Source organism: Conger conger, chromosome 10 (assembly GCF_963514075.1).
Source record: "Conger conger chromosome 10, fConCon1.1, whole genome shotgun sequence".
Lineage (NCBI taxonomy): Eukaryota > Metazoa > Chordata > Actinopteri > Anguilliformes > Congridae > Conger > Conger conger.
The window spans coordinates 45,350,732-45,374,499 of record NC_083769.1 but is presented as its reverse complement, the minus strand read 5'-3'; the positions used below and the strand labels follow the sequence as shown (position 1 = coordinate 45,374,499).

General features: G+C 47.3%; 1 protein-coding gene across 2 annotated transcripts in view; it reads left to right on the top strand.

Moving 5' to 3' along the window:
- LOC133139385 (kazrin-like) overlaps positions 1–23,768 on the top strand; it is a 321,899-nt gene that overhangs the window by 56,269 nt on the left and 241,862 nt on the right. For both annotated transcript variants that reach the window (XM_061258889.1, XM_061258888.1), the window contains exon 2: positions 13,067–13,224. In XM_061258889.1, the coding sequence (XP_061114873.1) occupies positions 13,067–13,224 (158 nt within the window). The remainder of the gene's footprint in view (positions 1–13,066; positions 13,225–23,768) is intronic.

The following is a 23,768-nucleotide window of genomic DNA, read 5'->3' as shown; positions in this document are numbered from 1 at the left end:
TAGAGGCTCACACTCTCCTGCTGGCTGTGTAGAGGCTCACACTCTCCTGCTGGCTGTGTAGAGACTCACACTCTCCTGCTGCTGTGTGACAGCTCACTCTCTCCTGCTGGCTGTGTGACAGCTCACACTCTCCTGCTGGCTGTGTAGAGACTCACACTCTCCTGCTGCTGTGTGACAGCTCACTCTCTCCTGCTGGCTGTGTGACAGCTCACACTCTCCTGCTGGCTGTGTAGAGACTCACACTCTCCTGCTGGCTGTGTGACAGCTCACTCTCTCCTGCTGGCTGTGTGACAGACTCACTCTCTCCTGCTGGCTGTGTAGAGACTCACACTCTCCTGTTGGCTGTGTGACAGCTCACTCTCTCCTGCTGGCTGTGTAGAGACTCACACTCTCCTGCTGACTGTGTGACAGCTCACTCTCTCCTGCTGGCTGTGTAGAGACTCACACTCTCCTGCTGGCTGTGTGACAGCTCACTCTCCTGCTGGCTGTGTCACAGACTCACACTCTCCTGCTGGCTGTGTCACAGACTCACACTCTCCTGTTGGCTGTGTAGAGGCTCACACTCTCCTGCTGGCTGTGTCACAGACTCACACTCTCCTGTTGGCTGTGTAGAGACTCACACTCTCCTGCTGGCTGTGTCACAGACTCACACTCTCCTGTTGGCTGTGTAGAGACTCACACTCTCCTGCTGGCTGTGTGACAGCTCACTCTCTCCTGCTGGCTGTGTAGAGACTCACACTCTCCTGCTGGCTGTGTGACAGCTCACTCTCTCCTGCTGGCTGTGTGTCAGCACACACTCTCCTGCTGGCTGTGTGACAGCTCACTCTCCTGCTGGCTGTGTAGAGACTCACACTCTCCTGCTGGCTGTGTGACAGCTTACACTCTCCTGCTGGCTGTGTGACAGCTCACACTCTCCTGCTGGTTGTGTAGAGACTCACACTCTCCTGCTGGCTGTGTGACAGCTCACTCTCTCCTGCTGGCTGTGTGACAGCTCACTCTCTCCTGCTGGCTGTGTAGAGACTCACACTCTCCTGCTGGCTGTGTGACAGCTTACACTCTCCTGCTGGCTGTGTGACAGCTCACACTCTCCTGCTGGCTGTGTAGAGACTCACACTCTCCTGCTGGCTGTGTGACAGCTTACACTCTCCTGCTGACTGTGTGACAGCTCACTCTCTCCTGCTGGCTGTGTAGAGACTCACACTCTCCTGCTGGCTGTGTGACAGCTCACTCTCCTGCTGGCTGTGTCACAGACTCACACTCTCCTGCTGGCTGTGTCACAGACTCACACTCTCCTGTTGGCTGTGTAGAGGCTCACACTCTCCTGCTGGCTGTGTCACAGACTCACACTCTCCTGTTGGCTGTGTAGAGACTCACACTCTCCTGCTGGCTGTGTCACAGACTCACACTCTCCTGTTGGCTGTGTAGAGACTCACACTCTCCTGCTGGCTGTGTGACAGCTCACTCTCTCCTGCTGGCTGTGTAGAGACTCACACTCTCCTGCTGGCTGTGTGACAGCTCACTCTCTCCTGCTGGCTGTGTGTCAGCACACACTCTCCTGCTGGCTGTGTGACAGCTCACTCTCCTGCTGGCTGTGTCACAGACTCACACTCTCCTGCTGGCTGTGTGACAGCTCACTCTCTCCTGCTGGCTGTGTAGAGACTCACACTCTCCTGCTGGCTGTGTGACAGCTTACACTCTCCTGCTGGCTGTGTGACAGCTCACACTCTCCTGCTGGTTGTGTAGAGACTCACACTCTCCTGCTGGCTGTGTGACAGCTCACTCTCTCCTGCTGGCTGTGTGACAGCTCACACTCTCCTGCTGGCTGTGTAGAGAATCACACTCTCCTGCTGGCTGTGTGACAGCTTACACTCTCCTGCTGGCTGTGTGACAGCTCACACTCTCCTGCTGGTTGTGTAGAGACTCACACTCTCCTGCTGGCTGTGTGACAGCTCACACTCTCCTGCTGGCTGTGTAGAGACTCACACTCTCCTGCTGGCTGTGTGACAGCTCACACTCTCCTGCTGGCTGTGTCACAGCTCACACTCTCCTGCTGGCTGTGTGACAGCTCACTCTCTCCTGCTGGCTGTGTAGAGACTCACACTCTCCTGCTGGCTGTGTGACAGCTCACTCTCTCCTGCTGGCTGTGTAGAGACTCACACTCTCCTGTTGGCTGTGTGACAGCTCACTCTCTCCTGCTGGCTGTGTAGAGACTCACACTCTCCTGCTGGCTGTGTGACAGCTCACTCTCTCCTGCTGGCTGTGTAGAGACTCACACTCTCCTGTTGGCTGTGTGACAGCTCACTCTCTCCTGCTGGCTGTGTAGAGGCTCACACTCTCCTGCTGGCTGTGTGACAGCGCACACTCTCCTGCTGGGTGTGTAGAGGCTCACACTCTCCTGTTGGCTGTGTAGAGGCTCACACTCTCCTGCTGGCTGGGTAGCAGCTCACACTCTCCTGCTGGGTGTGAAGAGGCTCACACTCTCCTGCTGGTTGGGTAGCAGCTCACAATCTCCCATCTGTCGATTCACCAGTGGAGGGCGCTCTGGCTTTGAGGATCAAAACCCAAGCCCAAACTGCAGTGTCAACCTGCGCCAGTCCTCTCTCGTTCTCTCTCTCTTTCCCTCTCTCTCTTTTTCTCTCTTGTACTTTCACTCACTCCCGCGGCCTCTCTCTCCGTCTCACTTTCACATCTCTCTCCTCTTTTTGTTTCTCTCTCACTTGCTTTCTCCTTGTTTTTTCTTTTTACCCCCTTTTTCTTTTTTTTGCTCTTCTACCTCTTCTTTTATAATCTCTGCTTTTTTGTTCTTTCTGTTTTTTCTCCATTCTCTTTCATCCTCTCTCCCATCCTCTTATCTCTCTCTCTCTCTCTCTTTCTCCCACCCACACACACAGTGTGACAGCTGTACGACTTGTGCTGCAGTCAATTAAGGCCGATATTTTGCTGCGACATTCTTAGGCTGCAGACACCCCTAAATCTCTGACAATTGTTGTAGTTCCAGTGAGAAATACATTAACCTTGAGGGAAGGCTGGCTTTTGGTCATCTCAGCAAGGCGTCTCACCCCTGAGCCTCTCAAATAGTCCTCTTGTCAGGCACAACAATAACCCTACTTTGTGCCTGAATGGTTGAATTGCGGAACAAGTTAGAGTTTCTGTGAAATAAAACATAAGTACACCTGATTGTTGTTTGCGTCTACCGTTAAGACGTGGGCTTGAAAGCTACTCTGGGCTTACGTTCTGAAAAACAAACCCCGAATGGAAGCTTATCGAGCACTAGGACCTGGTTTAGCTCGTTGAGGAATGTCTCTCTTTTTATTGAAAGTCGAGGGCTGTCTTGTTCAGAAACTGTAGACCACTAATGCCTCGATATAGAGGGGGATGAACATAAAACCTCGTGGGGTAAGCCTATGGGCAGACATTATTACCAGAGGCTAAAAACAAATGAATTAAAAAAAAACATCAATGCTGCAGAAGGGATTTTGGACCCCAAAACCTGCGATCAAAACTGCAGATGTTTTTAAAACTTTATTTTTGACCCTCCCAAAACCTTGGGGAGCAGTATAGGTGGATTATTGGTAAATGTTATTGATGTGGACATGGGGGGGGGGGGGGGTTGGAGCCAGGCTGCTCATTAGAAGATTATTTGAGTGCAGGCTCAAGAGGAAGAGAGAGACACAAAAACAGGAAGTGACCCGAACCCTGCTGTGGAATATTCTGGAACCAGAACCACCCGTTGTTGACAGTGAGACACTGGCGGTGGAAACTGTATTATGCCAAATGAGATATTTTGTTCCTCAAGGAAGTTTTTTGGGTTTGCTAGTTCCGTAATTTAATTTTCCTCAATTTTCTCCTGCAAATATTTTCAATAATTTCTAAGCTACAGCCATGTTCTTTATTTTTAAAGGTTCAATTGCTACACTTTACTCAGTGGTTTATTCAGACCATTTAATTTTCTTTTTTTTCCCCCAATTCTCGTGATTTATTATTGCACCGATACATCTCATTTCTAAGACTAATTCAAAGTGAAATTAATTCAGTACTGACCTAGTATTTCAACACACTGACTGATTCAACATCGTGGGCTTTATACCATGTGATTAATAGAATACTGCAACACAGAGAGATTAATACAGTACTGACCTGTTCTACCACAGACAAATGCAACACAGTGAGGTTAATACAGTACTGACCTGTTCTACCACAGACCAATGCAACACAGTGAGATTAATACAGTACTGACCTGTTCTACCACAGACCAATGCAACACAGTGAGATTAATACAGTACTGACCTGTTCTACCACAGACCAATGCAACACAGTGAGATTAATACAGTACTGACCTGTTCTACCACAGACCAATGCAACACAGTGAGATTAATACAGTACTGACCTGTTCTACCACAGACCAATGCAACACAGTGAGATTAATACAGTACTGACCTGTTCTACCACACTGGCTAATGCAACACAGTGAGATTAATACAGTACTGACCTGTTCTACCACAGACCAATGCAACACAGTGAGATTAATACAGTACTGACCTGTTCTACCACAGACCAATGCAACACAGTGAGATTAATACAGTACTGACGTGTTCTACCACAGACCAATGCAACACAGTGAGATTAATACAGTACTGACCTGTTCTACCACAGACCAATGCAACACAGTGAGATTAATACAGTACTGACCTGTTCTACCACAGACCAATGCAACACAGTGAGATTAATACAGTACTGACCTGTTCTACCACAGACCAGTGCAACACAGTGAGATTAATACAGTACTGACCTGTTCTACCACAGACCAATGCAACACAGTGAGATTAATACAGTACTGTCCTGTTCTACCACAGACCAATGCAACACAGTGAGATTAATACAGTACTGACCTGTTCTACCACAGACCAATGCAACACAGTGAGATTAATACAGTACTGACCTGTTCTACCACAGACCAGTGCAACACAGTGAGATTAATACAGTACTGACCTGTTCTACCACAGACCAATGCAACACAGTGAGATTAATACAGTACTGACCTGTTCTACCACAGACCAATGCAACACAGTGAGATTAATACAGTACTGACCTGTTCTACCACAGACCAATGCAACACAGTGAGATTAATACAGTACTGACCTGTTCTACCACAGACCAATGCAACACAGTGAGATTAATACAGTACTGTCCTGTTCTACCACAGACCAATGCAACACAGTGAGATTAATACAGTACTGACCTGTTCTACCACAGACCAGTGCAACACAGTGAGATTAATACAGTACTGACCTGTTCTACCACAGACCAATGCAACAGAGTGAGATTAATACAGTACTGACCTGTTCTACCACAGAGCAATGCAACACAGTGAGGTTAATGCAGTACTGACCTGTTCTACCACAGACCAGTGCAACACAGTGAGATTAATACAGTACTGACCTGTTCTACCACAGACCAATGCAACACAGTGAGATTAATACAGTACTGACCTGTTCTACCACAGACCAATGCAACACAGTGAGATTAATACAGTACTGACCTGTTCTACCACAGACCAATGCAACACAGTGAGATTAATACAGTACTGACCTGTTCTACCACAGACCAATGCAACACAGTGAGATTAATACAGTACTGTCCTGTTCTACCACAGACCAATGCAACACAGTGAGATTAATACAGTACTGACCTGTTCTACCACAGACCAATGCAACACAGTGAGATTAATACAGTGCTGACCTGTTCTACCACAGACCAATGCAACACAGTGAGATTAATACAGTACTGACCTGTTCTACCACAGACCAGTGCAACACAGTGAGATTAATACAGTACTGACCTGTTCTACCACAGACCAATGCAACACAGTGAGATTAATACAGTACTGACCTGTTCTACCACAGACCAATGCAACACAGTGAGATTAATACAGTACTGACCTGTTCTACCACAGACCAATGCAACACAGTGAGATTAATACAGTACTGACCTGTTCTACCACAGACCAATGCAACACAGTGAGATTAATACAGTACTGTCCTGTTCTACCACAGACCAATGCAACACAGTGAGATTAATACAGTACTGACCTGTTCTACCACAGACCAGTGCAACACAGTGAGATTAATACAGTACTGACCTGTTCTACCACAGACCAATGCAACAGAGTGAGATTAATACAGTACTGACCTGTTCTACCACAGAGCAATGCAACACAGTGAGGTTAATACAGTACTGACCTGTTCTACCACAGACCAGTGCAACACAGTGAGATTAATACAGTACTGACCTGTTCTACCACAGACCAATGCAACACAGTGAGATTAATACAGTACTGACCTGTTCTACCACAGACCAATGCAACACAGTGAGATTAATACAGTACTGACCTGTTCTACCACAGACCAGTGCAACACAGTGAGATTAATACAGTACTGACCTGTTCTACCACAGACCAATGCAACATAGTGAGATTAATACAGTACTGACCTGTTCTACCACAGACCAGTGCAACACAGTGAGGTTATGGCTGTGCCACCATGTCCTGCCGCAGGTAAACAGTGTAAATTCAGCGAATCACATGACCATCACCGGATTGATCGGCATGTTTGGGTTTGACTTTGTGCCGGGCAGGGTTTCATCACCATTAGCAAGTATAATTGGATTGCAGATTGTTTCCTCCGTGCGTGGGAAGAATGCACAATGTGAGCCGGCAGTCATTGGCTGAGCCTCACTGAGTGCACCTGGAGAATCATTTGGAGGAAATAATTCTGCTCTAAGTTCAGGAACACGGACTGGCTTCACTTCCTGTGGGTTTTTTTTTTTTGTTTAAATGTCATTTCTTTTTATTGGGTGTTTCTGATTGGTCCATGTGGTTTTATGTGCAAAGAATGATATTTTAGATGTTTACAACGTCTGCCGTCTGGACTTTATAATGGCTTTTAAAAGAGGCATTCAGGGGGTTGTGTGGGAAATTCACTTTCACAGCAATTTTATGCCATCAAGTTGTATGTGTATGTATTTTTAAACTGTTATTCAAAAATATAGACGGTATATCTTGACAATGATGTTTGCAGTTTGGCTGTGGCTCATATGTTCTGTGGCCACTGGCCTGAAAGAAAGAAGTACTGGAATTGTATAAAAAAATGGATATTAATGCTTGAAATTCTAAATAAACACGACACGAAAATCTGTTCGTATGTTGCCTCCTGAAAAGCCAGTTTTGCTGTGCAAGCTGCGTTGCGTGTAGTTTGCTTTACAAACCCTTCCCAGAATGCCACAGTCATGGCAATGGAGAGGTGCTTGAGTGGCTTACTTTTTTCGTCAGGGATTTCTGTTTTCAACCGCGACTTGAGCAGCACCGAGCTAGCCCTCCCCTTCTTTCCAAAAAAGCCAACAGAGCCCCTGGGTCAATCTCTGTCCCGTCCCCGACCGGGTAAGAGGGGAAAGGGCAACATAAAGTTAAGAAATGTCAACCCCAGGAAGGGTAATACAGTGGAATGAGCAATTTCTTGATTGCCACCAGAATAGAGGTGCTGAGAAACCAGGGTGACCTACACTATGCCTGGTCGGGGCCCTGGAATGCCCCGAAGGCCATGGTCGAAGTCTGCCCCATACACAGAGAACATCTCAATCAATACACCGGCTCTTTCTGTCTCTGCGATGTTTTGACTGCTGATAAGGGACGCAATGAAATGCCACTCCGTGTCTACTATCCGAGGCCCCCGAGAAGATATCATCCACAACACTGGATCAGCAGTTCATCCAGTAGATGGTGGTGAAGTCCCCTGGCAGTGGGTGTGGAATAGTCAGACTTGTGTGAAGTAGTCAGACTTGTGTGAAGTAATCAGACTTGTGTGGAATAGTTAGACTTGTGTGAAGTAGTCAGAGCTTCTGTATCTTTGGTGAGCATGAAAATAGCCAAGGCTCAAACCTCAAAGGCTCAAATACTAAGTTTGCAATGATGCTGACTACTACTACTACTACTACTACTACTACTACTACTACTACTACTACTACTACTACTGATGCTGACTACTACTTCTACTACTACTGATGCTGACTACTAATACTACTACTACTGCTGCTACTGCTACTACTACTACTACTTCTACTACTACTGCTGCTACTACTACTGCTGCTGCTACTGCTACTACTACTACTACTACTGCTGCTGCTACTGCTACTACTACTACTACTACTACTACTACTACTACTGCTGCTACTACTACTGCTGCTGCTACTGCTACTACTACTACTACTACTACTACGACTACTACTGCTGCTGCTGCTACTACTACTACTACTACTACTACTGCTACTGCTGCTACTACTACTACTACTACTACTACTACTGCTACTGCTACTGCTACTACTACTGCTACTGCTGCTACTACTACTACTACTACTACTGCTACTACTACTACTACTGCTGCTGCCACTGCTACTGCTACTGCTACTGCTACTGCTACTGCTACTACTACTACTACTACTACTGCTACTGCTACTACTACTACTACTACTACTACTGCTTGCTACTGCTGCTACTACTACTACTACTACTACTACTACTACTACTACTGCTACTGCTACTGCTACTGCTACTGCTACTGCTACTGCTACTACTACTACTACTACTACTAGTAGTAGTACTAGAACTTCTACTAACAACTACCTCTACTACTACTTACAACTACCTCTACTGGTACTAACTACCTCTACTACTACTATTAATACTACTAGTAATACTACTATGAATACCAGTACTAATACTACTGCAAATAGTACTACTAATACTACTAAAGTGATTTATTTGCCTCCTTCATGGTAAGCTTGCATGCATGACAATGTATCATTTGAGCTAGTTGGATTTGATTCTGAATGCAATTTATTCCGACCAGCATGTTGCCTGTTTACCCTGCACTTTATCTGCTAAATAATCCTGCACTCAATGTCTCATTAACACGGGCTCCATCACTGCAGTGTACTTCATGTAACTAATCCAGTCCTTTGAGTTTCTTGTTGTTTTCTCAATGTCGGGTAGACATTGTAAAAGCGAATTTTTTCTCAACTGACCACCATGGTTAAATAAGGTCTAATAATAATAATAATAATAATTTTGTGAAGCATAATGACTTCTACTTTTATGAAAAAAGAAAAAAAAAATGGATTTTGAAGATGGAGAGTTTGACCTGGCAGAGAGAACCCTGTTATAAAACACAATACAGCGTTAGGATTTTAGAAGTCTAGTGCTTAACTCAAGATAATGAGCAGTAATAACATTTCTCCATGTCGGCCATTTAAAAATGAAAGGATAAACTTGGAACCAATTTAAAAACTCAATTCTTCTCTTCAGGAGCGTTAATTGTGTTCTTCTCCTCCGGGGACGTTGGCTGGATCCCCTGGAACCGTGTGGGTAGATGTAATACGTTCTCCCTGATTTAAGCTAAACTAAAATGTTAATTTGACCCAGCGAACCTGCAAGTCCCTGGTAGCGGTACAGTATTCGCACCTTTATTCCTGATCGGAGAGTCTGAAAGTCTTGAGAGAAGTTCGGCCCGTCGGCTTGAAGTGTGGTGCCGCCTCCTCGCGTAGGAACGGTGCTGGGAGCACAATGTTGGCACTGGGGGGACGTGACACCTGCAGCAGGATTTCTAAGGCGAGACTAATACCCTTCAGCCTGAATTGAGTGCCGATGGGTCACGGGAAAAAAAGATTACAACTTGCAGTGACACGGCTCTTTGTGCTGTAGCCTTTCTCTGTGCGGCTATTTCAGGGGAAATCAAAGGGAATATTAAAAATCTATTCTGATTCTATTTCGACGCACTTTGCGCACGTTGTTGAGTAGGCTACCTAGTAGAGCACTGCCGTACATGCTGCATGTGTAACCGGGTGAGAAGTTGCCGAGTCCGAGGTGAGATTTGAACCCCCGGGCCTCTCACTCGTCCCGATATTTGTTGAACAAACGCGTCCACCGGTCAGCTAAAGACTAACTCGCCTCTAGCCAAGGGCGACAACGTTGTTTTTGAATTTGAGGGTTACTTCATCAGGGAGTGTTGTTGAGGTAACCTGCCTCTTCTGACTGCTCGTCACCGTGCTTACCAGCGAACTAGCTGAGCTTATCACGCTACACATGTACAAATACTAATGCTAACGCAAATACTGTACTAATATAATAATATACCAAAGATACAAGTACATACACATACCCTCCCCAGGTGAACATCTTTCATTTGACCAGTAAAAAACTCCAGTGTTGTTAGACTGGCATTGCTACCTCCCAGAGTTAGCACTGTCATTCCTGCTGATAATCTGTAACTCTGTTACAGATATGAGCCTTGCACTGAGATTTTGGCCTGGATCGTGAGTCCACTCAGAGGAATAGTCGTCCAATGGGTAACAATGAAATCTGGTCGCTGATGGTGAAGTGGAGAGAAAGAAAATATGTATTTTTTGTGACTTGACAAGGCTAAGTAGCACACTGCTCTCAATTTAGTTGGTTCGCTGAATAGGCACAATAAGAACAGAATGTTTGCAACAAAAAAAAAGGATTGTGTCATGAAGGAATTGTTTGAGTGTTTTCTGTTGGAGGTATGCCATATTCATTCCATTCTGTATTGTGAATTAAAAAAACATTCAAACATTCAAAATTTTATTTTTAAGAACTTCACTTCTAGCTACTACAGTGAATAGTCGTGGAACATTTTTGGCCATACAACATTGTTTGGGTATTGTTCTTCACATTTGAAATGCTCTCTCCCCTGATCCGTTAATTCAGCTGTCCTGTTTTTCGCTCGGTCAGCAGTTCTTGTCCTCGATTGTGGGCGGTTCACTCCAGTTTAGGTTATATTTGTCCACCAGCCTGACAGCACAGCGCTAGAAGCCAGGAAGGTGACCCTTTAAGATGAATTATATCTGCTGGATGACTCTTTGGTGGGTTTCATCTCCCACAACAGGAGGGCAGGATAATGGGACTTACAGACGGCGCTAAAACCATCAGGCCGGTGTGGCGCTCCGTTTACCACGTAGCCGGAGCTCTCAGGAATCGCTTGTGTGGAGTGACGTTCGACCGTTCTCTCGCGGAGTGACACTTCAATTAACCCCCGCTCCTGTCCTGGCCTTCTGTTGTAGTGAACAGGCCTCCGAACAGTAGGGGATCAGGAGCAGGACAGGGATGGTTGATTATATATATTTTTTGGGACGCAGACTAACACGGTCACCGTTGTCGGGGAAAAAACGCTGACGGACACATCGTCGAGTTACTCGGACGGAAGACGTTCCTCTGCGGTGGCCCTATATTTGGGTATCTGGGAGATTGGATAAAATCACGGGGGGGGGCTGCTATGCCCCCTGCTGTGGTTCTGGTTTCAGCGTGAACTGGCAGGAGCAACCCCCCCCCCCCCCCCCGGTCCCTAATACAGATATCAGACACACGTTCATTTTCTCTGGTGCGCCGGCTGTTTTCTGCCTTACGTGCTCCATGCTCCTTCTCCTGGTGCGCTGGCCTTGAGCTGTTGATGACACGTCGGTACAATAGCCGCGTCCCCTCAATGAATCCTCTGTCTTTGTGGCTTTCAACTTTCAGCGACACAAACAAACAAAAGCGGCGAATGTTTGATGCGCGCCTTTGTCTCTGTAAGGCGCTGCGCGGTTCCTTTTGTATGGGCTCGGCCCACACGCGTTCTGTAAGCGCCGCACGTGATAATTCCCGACCGGAGTGTTTCTTTAAGCGCGAAAATCCCTCAGTAGTAACGCGCAGTCAGTGCCCCCTCCGGGAGTCTCTCTCATGTTCGCTCGTTGAAGACAGTGGGGTGCGTGACAACGGGGGTTTCTTCTGCCTTCACAAAACCCTCAGATAAGCCAGCGGTTATTTATTTTTTTATCATCCTGCCGTCTGACTTTAAACGAGGACAACACACGCAAACGCCTCCCGAACGCGGCTGGCGTTGCCTTGCGTCGAGCTCGGGCCGGTTTTACAGCCCGGAGGAGCCGCGCCGCGGTCCTTTCTGAAGGGCGGGGCAGGACCCTGGCAGGATGATGTGCTTGGATGTGGACGGGAGGCGTAATAACCGCCTCCGTTTAATGGAGTGTTTTACATGCGAATCAGACCGCGAGGCCGGGGAGAGGTGGCGGGGGAGTAGGACAACAATTGAGACGGAGGGACTTATGGGTATGAAATATGGATGAATTATACTAAGTATCTGCAGCTGCTATAAGTAGCATGTAAGTCGCGGCTGTAAAGCCAGAACATTACATCGGATGAAGACGACGCACCCGCAATGTGAGGTGAAAAAAAGGGAAGCAGAAATACTGGCAGACGGCGAACACAGACGTATTTCTCTGTGGGCGCATAAGGCATAAAAACATACTTCGTGTTTAGGAGTACCTCGGGTTTCCGAGATCGAAAATGGTCCATTTTCTAGCCGGCGGGATAAAGCGAAAGCGTCACGCCGTAGCTGTCAACAACAACTGCCAAAAATAGGCACTTAATTTCAATGTCTGAATCCACCCTGGCTCCCTTCCCCAAAAATGGCCGCTAATGCATTTCGAGCACCAGTTGATCACACACATTTTCTGTGGCGCTGGAACATGCTGTAGGTTGCTTTTAACGGTCCTGCGTGAAATGTTACTACAGCCACACAAGAGCCCTGGTGTAAAATCCAGCTATGAAACGGCTTGAAATGACTAGCTACCAGCTGTCGGCGCTGGTCTGAACTGGTCAACCAGGGACCAGTTGTTTCAAAACTTAGCTTGAGCTGGTCTGAACTGGTCAACCAGCTACCAGCTGTTTCAAAACCCAGCTGGCCAAACCATGTTGAGTATGGTACTGATCTGAACTGGTCAGCCAGCTGTTTCAAAACTTAGCTCGAGCTGGTCTGAACTGGTCAACCAGCTACCAGCTGTTTCAAAACCAAGCTGGCCAAACCATGTTGCGTATAGAGCTGGTCTGAACTGGTCCACCAGCTACCAGTTGTTTCAAAACCTAGGACAGTTCTTTGGGGTAAACCAGAGGGTGTGTGGTGAAGGGCGGGTGGCTGACAGCCGGTGTCTTGTCCTTCTCTTGCAGCAGTGCAGTCCCTGAACAGCCTGAACGACCAGATCGCCCACTTCATGGTGAACCGGCCCAAGGCCCTGAGCGACGATGACGATGGCTTCCTGCCCAGCGAGAAGGAGACGCTGAAGAAGTCCATGACTCTGATGAGACACCTGCTGATGGACGCCCAGGTGAGGGGGGGGGAATGCCCAAGGGCGACATCACCTTGCTGTCATCAATCATTTTGATCTCACTAAATCAGAGGTGTCCGATCTTATCCTCAAAGGGCCGGCGTGGGTGCAGGTTTTTGTTTTAACCCAGCAGCAACACACCTGATTATACTAATGAACTAATTGTGGTCTTTAATCAAGACCTTGATGAGTAGAATCAGCTGTCTTAGTCCTGTGCTAAAACAACAACCTGCACACACACCGGCCCTTTCTGGATAAGATTGGACATCCCTGCACTAAATGATTCACCAAATTCTGTCTGGTGGTGTACGTGTGTATGATGGTTAGTTCCTTTTGAAGATACATCAATACACCCTCCCAGAAATTACATGCAAAACTAAACAGATGGACCCCACACTCTGGTTCGAATATTAAAAATGCAGAGGAAAAAGTTCATTCTTTGGTCCTTCATCCATATTTGAAACATCTGTTATTTGGAAGCTAATCATAATCAGTCTGAATACTTCCCTCAAAGTGAAGCTGGGTTATTTGGGGGATGTTTTCTTTTTGTGAATACGGTTCTTGATGTGGTATTTCCTTGTGTCTGTGCATAGTCTATATTTGTAAAACTCCTGTGTTTACTTCACCGCAATCACACGAATACACAGAGAGATAGACACCGGTGACCGGACAACCTACCGGGGTCACTTGAGCAACGAACGCTGCTATCCCTGGTACTGATTCAGTCCCATACCTCCCTTGGGCAATGCAGAGCCTGTTGTACGTCTCCCTGCATGGCTGCTGGTCACAGTGGTCACTGGCGTTGACCAGATTCGATCCAAGACCAAGAGTGGTCACTCAAACCGTGCTTTTACTGAGTGAGCGCCTCAGTTAGCCCATATTCTTGCTCTTTAAAAATGCACCCAGCACCCTATGTTTTGGTTATGTCTTATGATTTATTTCAGCCTTGTGATGGTATGTGTTTCTGCCATGCACACTTCTTTGGTCCTCATATTTTGAGATAATGGCCCAGTTTTACATGCGAACTCCTAGAATCAACTGTAAACCTTTTGTTTGGTTTCTTGTACATGAATTAATCATGCAACGACACACAGCTGGAAACAGCTGAGCAGCCAATTATCCATTTATTAACTTTTGGTCCTCTAAACAATGGGGTCTATAGACAAAAAGGCTTGCAGTTCCTGATAACCTGGTATGGATGTAAATGCCCTCACATTAAATCTGACGGTCAAATCCAATGTACTGGAGTATAGATGCCAAACATCAAAATTGTGTCAGTCCAAAAGCTTATGGACTGTGTGTGTGTGCGTGTGTGTAGATGGAGAATGAAGAGAAAGGATTAAAGGAATAGAAAGAAGGAGAGTTTTATATATGGTGCCATGTAGACTTTTGACATGGTGCCATGTAGATTTCACTGAGGTTGGCTTTTACATTTGCGCCTAACAGCTGTGGTGTCGTACTGCTGAAGGTGCTTCGGTCCTGTCAACGTGCTCCCATGATGCCCCACTGGGAAATGGCCTGATGACACACGAGGCTTTTTCCGAGTGCTTCTAATGAGATGGAGGAGAGTCACTTCTACCTGGAATTAAAAGCACAAGTGGGCTGGGGGGTGCTGAAGGCGTGATGTGCCACTCTCAAAGGGCCGCCTGAGTCCCTCCGTCTATCCCCCGAAGACAGCACTGCCTGAGATGGATGGCCCTTATTTGCGAGATCATTTGAAGTCAGAGTGTGATTAGGACTGAATGGATTACGGCCATGATTCATGTTAATTGCCTTCTATGGGCTGCTGGAGATCATCTTTCGAGTGGCGGTTACTCAAAATGGATACCTCCGACTCCTCGGGAGTGAATGTGTGCGGAATCAATCACTCTCCCCGTGCTCGTGCCGTGTCGAGTCTTTGGAAGGGCGGGGGGAGGGGGGGGGGGGGGGGGGGGTGGCGTTTTCCTCTTCAGCTCGTGTTTGGCGAAGGTGACGCGGGGATTCGTTAATCACAGAATGAATTCGCTCAGCGGCGTGATTTGCGCCGTCTGGGTTTCTTTTTACGGGCCCTCTTTGCTGATAGAGCTGCCGGGGACATCATGAAAGAGCGGCCGTTTCATCAGCGCGGCGTGCGCCGCCGTTCCCTCGCGACCTCGCCAGGCGCCGTCCTTCAGACGAGCGGCGTGCGGCGGCCGAGTCGGGCGGGGGAGGGGGCGGGGGGGGGGTCTGGGGGCGGCTGGAGCCGGCTCCCTTTGTCCGGGACGGGAAGGACGGGGGAGAAGACACAATAACGGATTCTCAAAACCCACTTGTGACTCAAAACAGACAAAATGCTTTTCTGTATAAAAGAAACGTGTGAGTAGCAGAGAGTGGCGGCAGCACTCCAGCGGCTTTGTGGCTCTGCCACACGGAGCTGTGAAAGTCAGCCGTTGCGGATGGACGTGAAGCCTCCTCGTCGGGTCGTGGCGAACGGTGCCGACGAGGCTCTAAATCGGACCGGCAGCGGCGGTACTTACAGAACACGGAGCGGTCGAGGTGCTGTGGGGGACGCGCGACGGGCTGTGGCCCCTCGTGTCGTGACATGGAAAATGAAAATGTGTTTTTCTTTTTTTCTTTTCTTTTTTTTTCTTTTTTCAATCAGAGTCCAGATGTAATTGCAGTGTCTCCCCCCCTGCCCAGAGGGGATCCGTTTCACCCCTTTTCTGCTCGGTCTTTTTTGAAAAGGTCATAATGTCGTTTCCTGCACAGCGCAGTCTTTCTGAAATTGTTCATTTACCTTCGCTTTCTACAGAAATTGTGTTCTGAGAGAACAATGACACAAGACATTTTCAGCTCCCTGTTGCTGTGGCCGGCCTGGTTGGCCTCATGTTTGATGGATTTGTTTATGATATTTGAGATTTTTTAATGCTTTTAATATTTCTTTGCTTTGTCTTTGTGCACAAGGAATTAGTCTTGAGTAGTTACCCAACCAAACGTGTGTCACTGAATCATGTGTTAGTCAAAATAAATTCCACTGGGCTTAAATAACACAAAGCAAGCACTGGGGTCGAGAGGTTTTCTTCAGAAATGCAGAGGCCGCATTAACCGAGGTGGAACGGTGTTATTACAGACGAGCTGAAATCAAAATAAATGTTTTCTTCAATTTAGTCAATTCTTCATAACATAATAGGACTGAGCCTTTTAATAAAAGTGGTTTCTTCAAACCAGGAAGAACAGGGGAAATGGGAATTAAAAATTAAAATAAATGAAAGAAGTGCACAAAAGAAGCTTAAAAGGCATTTAAAGAAGATGGCAGCCTGTCGGAACAGCCGCACACACAGTGTTCCTCATGCGGAAGGGTGTGAAGTCATGATCTGACGTTGTGTTTGAATGTGTGCACACCCAACAGCTTTGTAATCTAAAATGTGCTGCAAACTTCACTTCTGTCGGTGTCCTGTATCCTTTCAAACCACGTAAACTTGCTCTCAAAGACACCTGCATGGAAGCAGTCCACCAAAATAATGTCATTCCAAGGAAACACGGTTTCTCACGGACAGAACTTCCCAGCGGGGTGTGTGAAAGGGTACCTGTGGCTGCGCATAATGGACCAAGGTCTTTGTTGTCTGTGATTCTTCTGAGGGCATGTTGCCGAAACATATAACAGAGCTTATATAAATAATACTGTATGTGGGTCATATTTTAGCTCAGCCTAACCTGTTCATCACAACGCAAGATTTCCACTTCATGTCAGCACCTTGAATGTCCTGGACAAATATTTGTTGGATGAACACGTCACCAGTCAGCTAAAGATGAAATCACCTCTAGCCAAGGGCAATCATGTTCTTTTGCATTTGAGGGTTACGTCATCAGGGAGCGTTGTCGCGGTAACCTGCTACGAGCCATCACTTTCACTGCACTTCACCCTGTGCTGACAAGTGAACTAGCCGCGCTAATCCTGCTACAATGACGTTCTCTGATGTGAGCCGGTTTGATATATACATGGACTCAAAAGTGACATTTCTGGTTCTGAGAGAAAATATTGCCCTGCATTTGTCGCCTGCTACTTCAGTTGCCCCCGTTAAGGGCCCCTGCCCCTCGTCCGGTGGCCCCGTGCCCTCCCAGGGCCCCTGACCCGCGAGTTGGGGGGCCCTGGGGGGGGAAACGAGCCACAGTGAAAGACGTCCCGGTGCAACAGGCTGATGAAGCCCTGCAGAAGAGCCTCTTCTCCCACCCTTGTCTCTTTTTGAGGCTAAAAAACGTGGTTTAATGTTCAAAGCCCCGGGAAAATCCACTTACACGCCAGAGGAGACGTGCGGAGACTGTCAAACGTCCAAGTCCTCTTCCGTCGGGGGGGGGGGGGGGCGGGGGGCGTGCGTTCAGCCTCCGGCGACGGGTGACAACCCACCCCCCCCCCCCCCCCCCAACTGCCATTTCTGCTGCGCCAGAGGGGCTCTTCACCTGCCTGTGCACCTTTAATCACGGCCATTTTGTGTGTCCGTCGTTATGGGCCCCGGCCACCTCCGAGCCACTCTAACATAGAGACGGTCACGTGTGCGGTGAGGCGGGAGTGGGAGTGGGAGTGGGTGGTGGGAGTAGGGGGGTGGGAGTGGTACTTACTCATACCAGAGTGGAGGTAATTGAGCTCTCCGTGCCTCCATCTCCCATCTGCTCCGTCCTTCAGTCAAGCAGAGAGTGCGGGGACTTGAGCTGCGGCCATTTCAAACCCCCCCCCCCCCCCCCACACACCCCACCTCATCCAATCTGTCTGCTGCTTTGAAGAGAGCGCACAGCGCCTCTCGGTCCAGTTCTGTCTGTGTCTCTCACGCGCACGGTCAGGTGGGAGAGAGGGGTATCCATCCTCTTCAGACACAGGGCCAGTGCCATTGACATTGACACCAGATTGGAGATCCCCAAGCACCTGACGCCCATCCCATCATGTACTTTAATGTGTTAATATGTTTATCCAAAGCAACTTACAGTTGATTAGACTAAGCAGGGGTCATCCCATCATGTACTTTAATACGTTGTTTATCTGACGCTTTTATCCAAAGCAACTTACAGTTGAATAGACTAAGCAGGGGATGATCCCCTCTGGAGCAATGCGGGGTTAAGGGCCTTGCTCAAGGGCGCAATAGCTGTGCGGATCTTATTGTGGCTACACCAGGGCTTGAACCACCAACCTTCCATCATTATTATTACTATAATACGAAACCAATTCGGTAGAACAAAACTGGACTTCACATTACTTGATGTGCAGAGCTGTTTCTCTGAAACCGCAGTTTAAATGTACTGTTTCCCATGTAGCGTTGGGGTTAGACGTTAATGTGGTTTCTGTGGGAGGGATGAAAAAAGCATCACCTTAAGTGCCCAGTAAGGTTGCAGTTTGATTGGTTGATGGCATACTGCTTTTGAAATACAACCATTTTAATTATGATGTAATTTAGTCACAGTGTCACACAGTGAGAAATGCCTACATTGTTATTGCAATCATCAACAGCACACACTGCGCCTCTAATACATGCCATCATTTAAAAGCAATGCAGTGTGCACTATTGCACATGCTTGGGAGTGTAGTTTGCTATAATTTAGTTTCAAGGTGTACAATAGGTAATTTCGGACATCTAACGGTCAAGAGAGGAATAGCAGCAACAAACACCTTCAAACCACAACACTGTTTATCCCTCCCCCTTCTCTGTGAATGTGCTGATGTTGAAACGCCATTGGCTGTGGCAATCAGAACCATTTTTCAACCAATGAGCTTGAATTATTGTACAGTTATACAATGTTTTTGTACAAAGTGTTGGGCCGACAACTGTATATTTTGAGTCAACATGTCAGTGAGCCTTTTTCAATGATAGGAAGGGATTTACAATGGTCTTGTAACAATGTTTTGCCACAAAAATCTTACCTATTGTACCTTTAAACTCCCAATTTTCTAAATAAAATTTTGGACATTCTCCGTAAAAAAACTTTTTTTTTCGTCCAAGAAATAAGAAATTGGCCCTTATGTTTAGACTTAAAAACGGATTTCTCTTAAAACCTTTTTTTCTCAATAAGACAAATGACTTCACTCAGTTGTTCTTATTTCAAGGTTTGCCAATGGGGTAAGACAATTCGTCAGACAACAAAGAGCAACTTAAAGCAACCTCATATTTCCTACTTGAGAGAAAATTGTAATTCTCACGATGAGACAAAAACAGTTGTTAAGACAGACTTTTTTTTTTCCAGGCAGTGTAGCTCCAAGTAGAAACTTCATTAATGCAATCATTAAAGACTCTGACTCCACGAAAACTTAGAAAAACCCCACGGAGGAGCTCCTGGAATTCTGACAAGATTAAAAGGGAAAAATGTGAAATAGTGATTTTGGGCTCTCTTAATCTCTGAAGTCTGGATTTACATACCGTGATCCAAAGAGCTTCAGATCTCACAACAGCAGTTATCTTACATGTTTTTATTTTCTCTCTTTTGTAAAAGCGTTCTATCAAAGTAGCCCGCAGTTCACCTACTTGTCTTCTCCCCCCTTTTTTTCCGGGGCATCGGCTTGATTTATAAGCCTTGAGCAATTACACTTACATGCATTAATTTGCCTTTTGTACGAGTGATGTGCAATACTGGCACGAAAAGGAAAACGCTGCTCTTAAAGCTTCATCTGAGTGAAGCCGAGCCAGGTTCCCGCTGCTGAATACTCCCGTATAAGCAATTCTGGGGAAAATTCTGCAGACGCAACCCGTGAGAGGCAGAGGGGTTTTATTTTGTGTTGGCGGTTCATGCTAGGACAGCCAACGCTTCCTCAGTGGCTTTCCAGGTCGGGTCTGGATCAGTGGTCAGACAGTAGCTGACAGTGAGCACTTCAGCAAGATTCTTTCGGCGGGAACCCACAGTTTGGGGGACGGGGGTGGGGTCAGATGTCTGGATGTTGGCTCCCTTCCCTGGGGAGATGCTTCAGTAGTAGCAGATTAGTGTACATACCGTGATAGTACACACACAAACATGGATACACCCACGCACACACACACACGCACGCACACAAACACGCACACGCACACGCACACGCACACACACACACACACACATGGATACACCCATGCACACACACACACCCACACGCACACACACATGCACACACACGCACACACACAAACATGGATACACCCACACACACACACGCACGCACACGCACACACGCACACACACACCCACACACATGGATACACCCATGCACACACACAACCACACACACACACACGCACGCGCGCACACACACACACACACAAACATGAATACACCCACACACACACACACACACACACACACAGCTATAGAGGTTGCTGCCTAATCCACTCCCTGTGTGTAGAAACCCATTGCTTGCTTTTCTGTGTATCAGTGGAGAGCCTCTTGTAGGCAGCGGTTCTGCAGCCTGGTTTACCTGGAGCCTGTAGTGTTCACAGTGGGGTTGGTTGGAGTGGAGATGTTTGATGTATTTACACTGGGGGGGGGGGTTGCATACAGAGGGCTGGTGCTGTGAGTATGTATGGTACATTAGAGGCCAAAGCACTGGGTGTTGCATGTGGATGTGTGGCTGCAGCCTGGAGGAGTCATGGTTGGGCCGGTGGGTCTGTTGGGGGTCCCAGTAGGGGCAGTGTAGTCTGTATTTGGGCTTTGGGATTGGAGGTGGGATTTGAGGTAGGGCTGTGGGTGGACACACTGTAGGGCAGGGGTGTCAAACTGAATTCCCAGGGGGCCGTTTCTGCCCGGGTTTTTGTGGTTGCCTTTCAATCAGCTGTCTTAAGGCCTTGGGAACAATGTGTGTGGATTCTTTAGCCAATTAAAAACTTAAATCAACGACCGGTGCCGGGAACAACCCGAAAACCAGCAGACACTGCGGCCCTCCAGGACTGGAGTTTGACACCTGTGCTGTAGGGGGAGTGGTGGCAAAGAATCAAAGGTTTTGGTGCCCGGGTGCACTCATGGTGTGTCCATCCAGACTTTTAATTTTTTTAATTGCTGCCCCGGTGGAGGAGTGGTGGCCCCGGAGATGAACACTGCACACATCACTCCAGAAACCCTGTCGGCCCCGGGGCCTGTCTGTGCTGAGGCTCCAAACCGCAGAGAGGCGTGATAAAGACCTGTCCCCGTTCCACACCCCGCTGCCTGCCGCGGGATAATTAGACAGCCCTGAGCCCTGCCCAGTGAGCCCGGCGCTGGGCAGGGGACAGAGCGCTGGGTCTGGGTGCATCTGGCCAGGTGAGATTACATTCTGCCCTGGGGGCCCAGTTCTCTCCCTGCCTCCCTCCCTCCCTCTGTCTCTCTCCCTTTCTCTGTCCCTGTCTGTCTCTCCTTCCTCCATCTCTCTCCCCTCCTTCCCTCTGTCTTTCTCTCCATCCATCTCTCTCTCCCACTCTCTGTCTCTCCGTCTTTCTCTCTCCATCTGTCTCTCTTCTTTTCTCTATCTCTGTCTCTCTCTCCTCCTCCCCTGTCTCTCTCTCCCCTCCTTCCCTCTGTCTTTCTCTCATCCATCTCTCTCTCCCACTCTCTGTCTCTCCGTCTTTCTCTCTCCATCTGTCTCTCTTCTTTTCTCTATCTCTGTCTCTTTCGCTCCCTCCTTCTCTCTTTCTCTCTCTCGCTCACTCTCTCACCATCTCTCTCCCTCCTTCCCTCTGTCTTTCTCTCATCCATCTCTCACTCCCACCCTCTGTCTCTTTCTCTGTCTTTCTCTCTCCCTCGCTCTATCTCTCTCCTTCCTCCTCTCTCTTTCCTTCTGTCTCTCTCTTCCTCCATCTCTCTATTTCTATATTTTTCTCACCCTCCCTCTCTCGCCCTGTCTCTTTCTCTCTCTTGCTCTCTCTCCCTCCCTCTCTCTCTCTCACCATCTAATCTCTCTCTCCCCTCCCCTCCCTCCTTGTAGTTCTTGCTGTAATTATCAGGACTTTTCCGTCCATTGCTTGCTGCCCATCAGGAAGTATATGGAGGAGGGGCATTATCTGTATTTTGTAGCTACAGCACAATCTTTAAAATACTATTAAACTAATTACAGCTTATGACCCAAAAGCTCCCGGTAACTGCAGCCTTAATTATTGAATAGAACTGCCAAGCTTTTGGAGCAGAGGTTAAAGCTGGCAGTGTTTTGGCTAATTATGGATGGGGGGAGGGGTGGCTTCGGGGAGACTGTACAGGTGAACGAGGTTTAGTGCGTTTTTACATTCACAGAGTTGGCTGGATTTGGATCAAATCCTCTTATTCTGCCTCTTTCAGGTCCACGTTGCGATCGGTCTTGGCTGCGCACTAACTGAACTGTGTCACTGCAGTCTGTGCTGTTTGGATGCCAGGCTGGTCAGAGATTATTCCTGTTCCTGTTCGAGAAATAACGTTAAAGAGTCTCTGTGAAATTGTCATCAGTCCATGAAAATTTTTTTTGTGGTTCTCATGCCATGACCAATTTATCGGAAATGATGTTTTGGAAAACGTTGTGCTTCATTAGAGAATAAACGCAGATGCGAGTTAATGTTGTAGAACCTTCCCATTTTTTAGTAATTAGCCTAGAACCGACAGCGGTGGAAAAAGTATCACGTTTTGACAAATGAACGGGATTTGTTTCAAGAGGAAGCGAAGCTGAAAATCTGTGTGGGATTAATCTGGCTTCGCTGTGTCATGAAATTATCGTAACGATTGCGGACCCAGGGGCAGCCCTAGAGGAAGACCTGACCTGCTGCAGGTACGATAAGAAAAGTGGCATTCGGGCAGAGATGGAAACTTCTGGAGAAAACAGTCAGTTTGGACGGCCGGTCGTGCGTCTGGAATTAAATCAATGTTACATTATGTTTTTGTCGATCTGAGAAAGATTTAGTCCAGATTGAAAGTCTCTCTCTCTCTCTCTCTCTCTCTCCCTCTCTCTCTCTCTCTGCCTCCCTGTGACAGGCCAGTGCACCATACTGTGGAATCCTGCTGAGTTCATAAAAAAAGTGGAACGTCAGTTATTTCAAAGGGAATGTAATTTTTTTTTTTTCTCAGAATTTGAAATGTGTTTCTGTGTTCCCCTCGTATTTCATCTTGCAGTTCAAGCATTGGTCGCATCATTTATCATTTTCACAGATTAATTATTCATGTCCCGCACGTTGAGGGCTAGAATTAATCAACTCCCATTATTTGAAATGCTATGTTTTCTGACAAAATAAATATGATGGAAATAAATACAAGTTGAATAAAAAAAAAAGAATAAAGACAAAAGCACATTTTTGTGAATGTGTTTATGGCATAGTGAGATGTGGGTGTTTGGCAGGGTAAGAGGGGGTAGTTGGCAGGAATGGACTACACAGGGTTATGGAGAAGTTCAGTGTTGTGAATGAACTGATCCCAGATCAGACTGCAGTGCTGTGACTACACTTGCATTGGGGCTCAGGGTTTTAGATGAGATGGAAATGATCCCAGATCAGTGGTGTTTACGGTTTGGTAAATGGCATGGTAAATGGCAGGAATTTATATAGCGCCTTTATACAATTGTATAAAGGCTGTACAATTGATGCTTCTCCATTCACCCATTCACACACACACTCACACACTCACACACCGACGGCGATTGGCTGCCATGC